Raw genomic sequence first — 9,850 nt, forward strand, 5'->3', positions numbered from 1 at the left:
GTTGTGGATGCTAATTTTTATTCAGTTTTATTTTTCTTCACAGCACCATCCGCCATGTTTGATCTGAGATGACTGCTCAGTAAAACCTTAACCAGCACGCACAGTACCGAGTGCACATAGAGCAACACAAGAGGGAAATAAGCATCAAAATGGAGACAGTGTTTTTTAAAAACAAACGCATGGTGCAGAGTGTAGGACTTTTTGACAAATTTTAGATCTTTCCCCAAAACCCTATTGTAATTTATTGCTGTAACAACACAATCACCAAGGAAACGTAAAAAAAAAAGTGCCATTTGTTTCTGCTCCTGACAGGAGGGCTTACTTTAAGCCTTCCCAAATTATTAGTTATTAATTACCATTATATAAAATGGTATAACCAAATATACACAGATTTTATATGCATTTAAAATATTATACGCTTTATCAAAGTGCTTTATATAATCATGGATGGTGATGCACAAACACAACATTTGTCCACCAGCTGTTCCATAATACCACAATAGGTGTACACTATTAACTTTATCTCTAAACTTTGGACCATTTATGTCATTGTTTACATGTGTTTTTAACTTTGTTGTTCTTCCATTAGCTACAAAATGCAGGTCTAACATTGAAACAATACATGACATGGTATATAGTGCAATAAATATAACTTCTACAATTTCTTTGCAGCTATCACTCAGTTATTTCCTCAATGTGCAGTGCAGTCTTCACAGACATGGGTCATTTACAGAGAGTGCATGCATGGAGCTGGTGTAAAGGGAACAGTCAAGCAGGTCATCCCATTCTTGCCGATTCACAGTATTACTTAGACGTCAAAGGGTTACCATTTGTTCTACAGTGTAGGTCCAGTTTCATGTCCACTTTGATGTGCAGTCAGACAGACCGCCGCTGGCCTTGTGCATGTGCCCTGTTGACTATATCCTGGTACATCTTGGACCTGAGGAACCGTGGGTACGAGTCTTTCTCCATGAGGCTGTAGATTTTTCCTTGGACCTCGTTGAGGCTGGTTGGAGACGGATCTGCCAGACTCGCTTTTGTCTTCTCCCTGGTACGGTAATCAATGTTTACCTGTCAGGTAAAAGACACATACGTTCAAGAAAAAGTCTCAAAATGCATATTTTTTTTCCTATTGTATAACCACAAATCTCACTTTTACAATAATATGAAATATCAGGTTATTTTCAAACAACCGTATCCAGACAAAAATAATAGTTACAAATTATATAAACTCTATAGAATCTGTACACACAAGTCCTGATTTTCAAAACAGCTCATGCAACAATACAACTATGATTTGATTCACACTTTATTCAATATCGTGAACTGTATTCCATATATGCACTCTGGGTTATGTAAGATAAAATGCAGCCCATTAATTTTACTTCTGAGACTGAAAGTAATAATTTTTTGAGGAATATTTATTCAAAAGGTATTTCAGCCTTTTTTCTTGTTTTATGACAAACACACTCCTAATATCCATCTCAAAGAAAAAGTGGGTTTATTTGAAATATGACTGAGGTTAACTTTTAACAATTCATTTTTCATTCATATTTTGACAACTTGATTGTTTTCAAGGTAAATATGTAACACCGATCATGGAAACACACCTCTCTTGGTGACTGAACTTCAATGAACTCCTTAAATATCTTGTTTGCTTTTGAAACGAGTTTTGTTGAGCTCTTGATTTTTTTGTAGTCCTCACAAGCCATCCAAAATTCAATATTCTCATCGCTGAACTCCGACTTGAGAAATGTTCGGAATGCAACCAGCCCATCTAGAAATGACAAAAATAAAACAAAAAACAAGAACAACACTGAATTTGATAGTGAATTATAATTATAGTGATCAGATTTAGTTATGTGTGCTGGTATAACAAAAAACAACATTTTGTGTTTGAAATGCAAACAAACACAAAATACACCCCTTTGAAATGTTGTTTTCTTCATCAATCAAGGTAAGTGACCAATTTTCTGTTGACATTAACAGAGGAAGAGCATGTTTTTCTACAAGCCTGTGTCATGTTGACATTTTATTTCTACCCCTTCATTTTCTGCTGTTTGCCTGACCAAACTGGCGAGAACAGGGAAAGCTGCCTCATTAATAATATAAACTCATGTTTACTGCAACACTATGCTTGCCAAAACGAACACTGAAAAACAATCACTACAGCTCAAGATATTTAAAAAAAAATGATATATCACAATGCATAATGTGGTACTTTATTTGAGTTGACAAATAAAATGCTCTTACATTTTGCCGTAATAATTTTATGCAATAAAAGAAGGACAATCACTCTTGTCAGTTGCATTATTTATTTTGAAGTGTTTAGTGTGAAGCAATTAAAGTGTTTTTAATTAATTATAATAATAATATGAATAATGGTAATCTGCATTTAAGGTATTTTCTATTGTAAAACAGAGAAGTGTCTTAGGAATAAAAACATACCGTTGAGATACAAACAAAGCAACTTTGTCCTTTGGACCATGCAATAATAATAAAACAAAAGATGATGTCATGGTTCACAGAGAGGGCCTGAGAATTCAGCCATGACACAGGAGTGTAAGTTATAATGAAATTAATTTATTAATTTAGTCATTAAAGTTGCTCAGAAAATCTTTTGTCACTCGAAACTCTGAGGGACGAGAGAACAGGTTGCTGACTTGGATTGCTTGGTGACTGAGAGGGCTTTAAATGCTTAATCCATTAACCTGCAACACTTTAACGCAGTCTGAGGTGCAGCTGCTTCACTGATGTCAGAGAAGGTGATGGGGTTTGGAAAAACGAAGACACAGCCTGGTCATGTGGTGTGGGCACTAGACTGGGGAGTCCAACAAATGCTCCTCCGATTCATGAGATGATGCAGAGGGCGACACAGACACAATCAATCCTTACACACAGATTCTTAATCCAGCATCCAGAAATGAGGTCAATAATCAGGCGGTGGTCATTCACAGAAAGGCAGATGAGGCAATATCAAAAGGGTTCAGGTGAAAATCAGTAGTCAAGAAGCAGATTGAGAGTCTGTGTCCAGAATTCAAATGGGCAGAAGTGTCCTTCAAGGGCAAGGCTAAAAAGGGAATTATCTATGGCCGTGAAACAAGGTTGACAACAAAAGCCCTAGAGAGCAGGGACAGGAGTGCTGGATTACTTCTGGCGCAGGGTGATCGATAATCTGGCAGTGTGACAGAGGCTGGAGAGTGCTTAACAGGTAAAACCCGGAGATGATTAGGCATGATAATGGTGAGCTGAATACGGCTGAAGCAGAACATAGGTAGGGCCTTACATAAATGTGAATCTTTAAAGGTGATTCAGATATTTTATGACATTTTTGCAGTTTGTCATTTAGCTTCTGATTTGGACAAATACTATCAGGAAGTTAAATCTACTGCCAGTGACAGACAAATCTCTAATCGTTAGTGCTTGATTAACAACTTGGTCAACTAAACAAGGTAAGACTGGATTTACATTACAAGTCAAGCATTTAGTGTATGGTCACATATTGCCTACTGCATTTAATGTCAGAGCTTTAAACAATATTCCATCTATCTTTTACCCGCTTCTTCCATTTTGGGTCACGGGGGTCGCCAGTGCCCATGTCCAGCATTCACTGTGCGAGGGGCGGGGGACACCCTGGACAGGTCTCCAGTCCATCACAGGGACACATAGAGAGAAACGAGATAAACACCCATTCACTCTCTCACTCACACCTAGAGACAATTTAGAGTTACCAATCAGCCTAACATGCATGTTTTTGGTCTGTGGGAGGAAACCGGAGTACCCGGAGAAAACCCAAGCATGCACGGAGAGAACATGCAAACTCCACCCAGAAAGGCCCCTGGACCAGGATTTGAACTGGCAAACTTCTTGCTGAGAGGCAGCAGCTCTACCTGTTGCTGCACCGTGCTGCCCCAAATGCAATTCCATTTTAACACCGCTCTCGCTTTGGCTTAATGTCATTCTGTTTTTCCAAATGTTGTTGTGTTTTTTTTTTTTTTTTCCAAATGTAATTTCATTTTTTGAAATGTAATTCAGTTTTTTTTTTCTTTTAAAATAAATGTTCATTTACACGTCAGGGCCACCATCGTTTGTGCATTAAGCAAACATGTGAGAGCGGGCAGGGTGGGCAAGTTGCTTCCCATGAAATCAGCTTTACACTCTGAAGGTTAAAAGCAAAACCCAGTCAGGTTTAATGCACTATTCATCCTTTTCAATCAAATTAAGGCTTGTGTGAATGCAATATTCCTCCAGGGGAACATTTAGTACTCTGCCCCTTTTGTCTTGTCATTACTTATGTAATGGTATATGCGTGTGTGCCTGTGTCTGTTCATGCACATAAAGTGGTGGCCCTCTGTAAAGCTTGCTCAGTTGAAACAAGGTGCACAGGTGTGCTGCTCTCTTTCTGCCCAGGGAAGACTCAGTTCTCGCCTCTAACACGCTTTATGCTTCCGTTGGGCCACAAATTACATTTTATGTGTTCAGTCCTGGTGTTATGTCATCACCTCAGTCTGAACACATCTGTGTGAGTGTCTCTGTCTTATTTGGAGTGTCTATTTATAATAAAGCTTCTCACTTGTTAATGTGTTGGTTTTGCAGCTTGTAGTGGTCACTAACAAACTGTCACGAACTGATGCTGTTTTAGGAAATCCAAAAGCAATGTTGGTTTTGTGATAGCCATTCCTTTTTATCAAGCGAACACCGTCAGCAGTGGACCCCATCAGATTCATTCACCCCAGGAAAGTTTGAGAAACCATGTTTGTCCTCTCTCTCCAGTCAATCATTTTTCATATAGCAACAGCTGATTGTCTCTATATACAACTTTATTATTTAATTTAAACCTATTTATTTTCTCACACACAAAAAAAGAATAAAATAAGCCAATATTAGGCATAAAATATGTAACAACAGTTTAATTAGTCTGTTAAAGAAACCTCAATTCTAAATGTATTAGGCCTAACAAGCAGTATTAATGTAAGCAGCCATAGTGCAGCTTCACTCATTGTTAATTTATTTGTTTTATTATTTGCACATGCTTAATATGTTGGTAAGTCATATATAAAATTATAGTTTTAGCATGCAGGTGGCCTGTTATATTATTTCATTTGGTTGAATCTCTCACCTTAAATGTGGTCCAAACTAAGTTATGCTCTCTAATCTGTCAGTTCAGCAGGTGAAAGTCAGCAAGGCTAGGTCATATAGCATTTTAGCCAGAAGGAAAAATAAATGAAATGAAACTGTACAGAAGGGCATTGGGGAACAGACTGGATCACTTTGTGTCCTGTCTGATATATTTGTGTGACCCTTTCAGTGGTAAGGAACCATCACAAGTAGAATTGGTTTCAAAGGGAGACAGTTGGACTTTGTGAAGCTAAAAGATAAATTGATGAAGACAGTTGCATTAGGTTCACCTTAAATTTATTTTGCTAACTGTAAGATGAAAAAAAAAAAAATCACTTACATTTGTGACCAAGAAGATTATCGAAAGACTCAGACCATCGAACAACCTCGTCTGTTGATAGTCTGAAGAAAGAAAGCCAATGGGAAGAGATCAGTTAGGATGTTTATCCACCACTGTGCTTCCATGTTTTTTCTCACAATACGTGGTACTGAATAAATTATTAAAGAACAGCTGAGTTCACTGGATGATTTAGCTTCTGCTCAATAATGTTTTTTTTTCCCCTTGCAAAGCTATGAATTACTCAAGGATCTTAGGGCATTAATAAGTGAATGACAAAATGAACGTGACCTTTACATCACTGCAAATAAGTGAAGCAAAATGCCGGCAAAAGCATTAGCAACATTTGACCTTTTCACCTTCTCTCTAACATGAACATGAAAACAGCATTTTGTTCATGCAGTCATGTTTACAAGACAGTGGTGACACCAGCTATGTTGTATGGTCTGGAGACAGAGACATGGACAAAAAGACAGGAGACAGAACTGGAAATAGAATAAATGAAGATGTTGAGGTTCTCCTTAAGTGACAAGGATGGATAAGATTAGGAATGAGATCATCAGAGGTACAGCACAGGTTGATAAAGTTAGAGAGACCAGACCCAGATGGTTTGAACATGTCCAGAGGACGGACAGTGGTTTGGACATGTCCAGAGGACGGACAGTGGTTATATTTGTAGAAGGATGTTAGAAATGCAGCTGCCAGGAAAAAGACAAAGAGGAGATATATGGATGCAGATAGAGAGGACATGGAGGTAGTTGGAGTGAGGACAGAGGACGCAGAGGACAGAGTGATTGATACATGCTCATACTATTAACATATGTTCACCAAACAAGGTTGATTTACATCGATTGGATCACTTATAACATATTCCTGAACCTATTCCAGTGCTTATTTTGAGGTTCTGCTCTATTAGATATTTTGACAAGTACTGTAGAAATAGCTCCTTATTGAAACAGCTTGATTTATTAATTTATTATATTCATCACCCTTATGGTTCATGACATAGTTAAAATCAAGCTGAATCAATTTTCTTATTATTTGAAATTAATTTAAAAACACATTTTGTCGATAATGAACACTATTATAACACTTTTATTTTCCTTGTGAATAACTATGTTTTAACTATGTAAGGCTCTCGACACTATTAGTTGAATCAAATGTTAAATAGTCTTGATATTTAGCTAAATGTAGATTTAAAAAAACAAACAAACAAAACACAAAAACACTGATTAGCTTAAATAATGTCAGCAAAGTACTAATATGATTATTCCACGAGTAAAGTTGTCAAGAAAATAAGATGAATATTATAAATTAATGATTATTTTTTATGACTCACTTGAGACACCTGGCTGTGGTCTCATGGGCAGGTGGTAGGAACTCAGAGAAATCGTTGTAGGAGTCAGATTTTTTGGACAGGCAGCCGAGTCTGGTCTTCATGGTGCAGAACCTGTTGGAAACACACATTAAAACACCTGGATACCATCTGACCACTTCTGTTTTCTGATGCATGACTAAATATTATAATGAAAAAAAAAAACGTCAATGTGTATATTTTTCAAATATTCATAAAAAAAAAAGCATCTGAAGTTGACCAGAGCGCTGTGCAGTTTATCCAAACATCAATATACAGTATTAAAATAAATAAGTTAAAAACGCAACAATGTGGTCCAATAACAATTCATGTTCTGCTTAAATCCATGGGCAAAGAGAAAATATTATTTTTTAGCAAATATTTGAATATAATAGTTTTAATAAAGGTCTGCACGGTGGGACAGTTGCTAGAGCTGCTGCCTCTCAGCGGGTTGCCCCGGTTCAAACCCCGGTCCAGGGGCCTTTCTGGGTGGAGTTTACATGTTCTCTCCGTGCATACGTGGGTTTTCTCCGGGTACTCCGGTTTCCTCCCACAGATCAAAAACATGCATGTTAGGCTGATTGGTAACTCTTAAAGTGTCTCTAGGTGTGAGTGAGAGAGTGAATGGTTGTTTGTCTCTTTGTGTCCCTGTGATGGACTGGAGACCTGTCCAAGGTGTCCCCCGACACTTGCACAGTAAAAGCAGGACATGGGCACCTGTGACCCCTGCCATCCAAAAAGGAAGAAGTGGGTAAAGATAATAGACTGATGGATGGATAGTTTTAATAAATTCTCCTCCTTCAAAGCAAAAACAAAACAAGCAAAAAATAAAATAAAATAAAATAAATAAAAGCCAGCAGGTAAAGTAAATATACAGGCAAAATTTATATTTTGTTACTGTTAGATTCTACAAATATCTTCAGTCACACCAGAAACGACCAACTTGATTAGAGAGAAGCCTTTTGTGCATATGATAAATAATTAAAACGACTGCCGTGTAAAACAAAGAGACACAAAATGAAGCATGAGGCAAACTTTGAACATACGTAAATGACATTTGGATGAACAACCTCCTTTTTTTATTACACCTAGATTGACTTCTTTGCCTGATATATACACAATAGTTACATAAGCTTAATATATTCTGTGTACTGACTATATCTATTAAAATATTTATATGTGATGAATATATTTATTCAATTATTGTATATTTATTAAGTATCCCTGTTGTTAGGAACTACTTGAAACGTTCTATTAGATTTAAATTTTCTTTTTTTTTTATTCTGATTTTTTTTTTTTTTTTTTTAAAGGAAGTTTCACTCATATATCTAAACACAGCGAATTAAACCGTCCTCTCTTGTCACAGTCTGTCCCGAGTCATTTGTATACTGTTCCTGTCATGTTCTGTTTGTCATGTTTTGCCTCTGGGACACATGGGTCATGCCAGATGGGGCATGGTTATAAAGATGCTCTATCAGAAGCAGTGCGCTTCTTTAGCACTGGATATGTTCTACTCTATTTATAAGAGCATTATAATCAGAATTTGGCATTTTGTGTACAGTTAATTACAATTAGATCTATTTATGTACAACCATTTTTACCTGTTTACTAAACATATACAATTGCAATTAAATAATGGGTGGGGGGATTAAAGTATATAACTTAAGCTTAGACAGAGAGAGACGTTCAGAATTACATGTGTATAATGTGCTGAGCCCATTTTGTGGTTAATTTCACATAACTGGCGAGTAAAATGTTGTTTTTTTCTTGGTCAGTGGTGCTCTAAAGCTGATTAGCTGCTGTACCTATCTTTGGGTTTTTAAATCAAAACAACTCTATTTGAGAGCAAGCGGGAACATTAGGGAAGTCAGACAAAAGACAGTTTGGTACATTATGTATAGAAGAAATTACCGTAAGACAAAAACAGCATAAAAAAAAAAAATATCAGGGAGTAGGTGGATAATGACAGAAGGATCAATTAAGAAACATCTTCACCTATCTTTCAATGGGAAATGAATAAAAGTGCAGTACATAGATCATATTGTATGATTAATTAAATAAATAAATAAATGCACATGCACAATAATAATAATAATAATAACAAAGGCACATTTGTGGATCATTATTAAATTGTTGAATACATCTAAATAATGATCTGAACATGTAAGAAACAATTAATGACCATAACAAGTAATTCAAATGCACTGTCCCAGTGATCCACATTTATCTGACCTCTTTACGCATTTCTGATGTCGACTTTCAATTTGTATTATTTTCAGCAAGCCGCCTTCATGCAAGCACTATGAGTATTTGTAGATATTTATGTACTTTTTACACGCAATTTTTTTTTTTTAGATAAAAAAATAAAACTGTGCAAAATGAAAACAATTACTGGTAAATGTATCTGAATAAAGCAAAACATACAATTTGAGCTCACCAATCAGTGAGCCTGCATGTGCATGAATACTATTTTACAAATGTTTTTTAAACACTTTAAAAAAAGTGTTTAGAAATGTATGAAAAACAAGTTTAAGAATATGTAAGAATAAAGATTCCTTAATAGTACAGATGTTCATCTTTAAAACATTCTTTATTATTATATCAAAGGATAAAAGGCTTGCTAACTGTTTTCCTTCCTTCCTTCCTTCCTTCCTTACTTACTTACTTACTTACTTACATAAAGCCATTTTTTCATCGACATGCCTGTACATCATTCCCATCTTTCTGATAAAATTAGGGCAGCAGAATAATGGAGGAATGGACTGATTTGATGCTTGGACATTAGATTCATAACAGTACATAATATTTATGTTTTATTACCAAGCTGAAAGCCATTTGCTTGAATTAATGGGCTTCAGGAATCTATTAAATTCCAAGACTTTTCAAAACTTCACTTTGTTTTCTCCCATTTACTCATGACAGGATGTTTTGACGCACTTGTGAGCTAGAAAAAGCAAAACAAACACAAAACAAGTGCATTTGTGTTTGAATTGGAATATTTAGATAATATGATTTTTCTTTTTCTTTTTTTTTTTTTTTTT

General features: G+C 36.0%; 1 protein-coding gene across 1 annotated transcript in view; it reads right to left on the bottom strand.

Annotated features, from left to right (window-relative positions):
- Nucleotides 1-720: 720 nt before the first annotated feature.
- LOC119407652 (regulator of G-protein signaling 8) overlaps nucleotides 721-9,850 on the bottom strand; it is a 19,705-nt gene continuing 10,575 nt past the window's right edge. The window contains exons 3-6 of the mRNA XM_037674473.1: nucleotides 6,795-6,905; nucleotides 5,459-5,520; nucleotides 1,611-1,777; nucleotides 721-1,071 (exon numbers count right to left, since the gene is read on the bottom strand). Of these exons, the coding sequence (XP_037530401.1) occupies nucleotides 877-1,071; nucleotides 1,611-1,777; nucleotides 5,459-5,520; nucleotides 6,795-6,895 (525 nt within the window). The 5' untranslated portion in view covers nucleotides 6,896-6,905 and the 3' untranslated portion in view covers nucleotides 721-876. The remainder of the gene's footprint in view (nucleotides 1,072-1,610; nucleotides 1,778-5,458; nucleotides 5,521-6,794; nucleotides 6,906-9,850) is intronic.

The sequence above is a fragment of the Nematolebias whitei genome, chromosome 3 (genome assembly GCF_014905685.2).
Source record: "Nematolebias whitei isolate Nwh7 chromosome 3, NemWhi1, whole genome shotgun sequence".
NCBI lineage: Eukaryota > Metazoa > Chordata > Actinopteri > Cyprinodontiformes > Rivulidae > Nematolebias > Nematolebias whitei.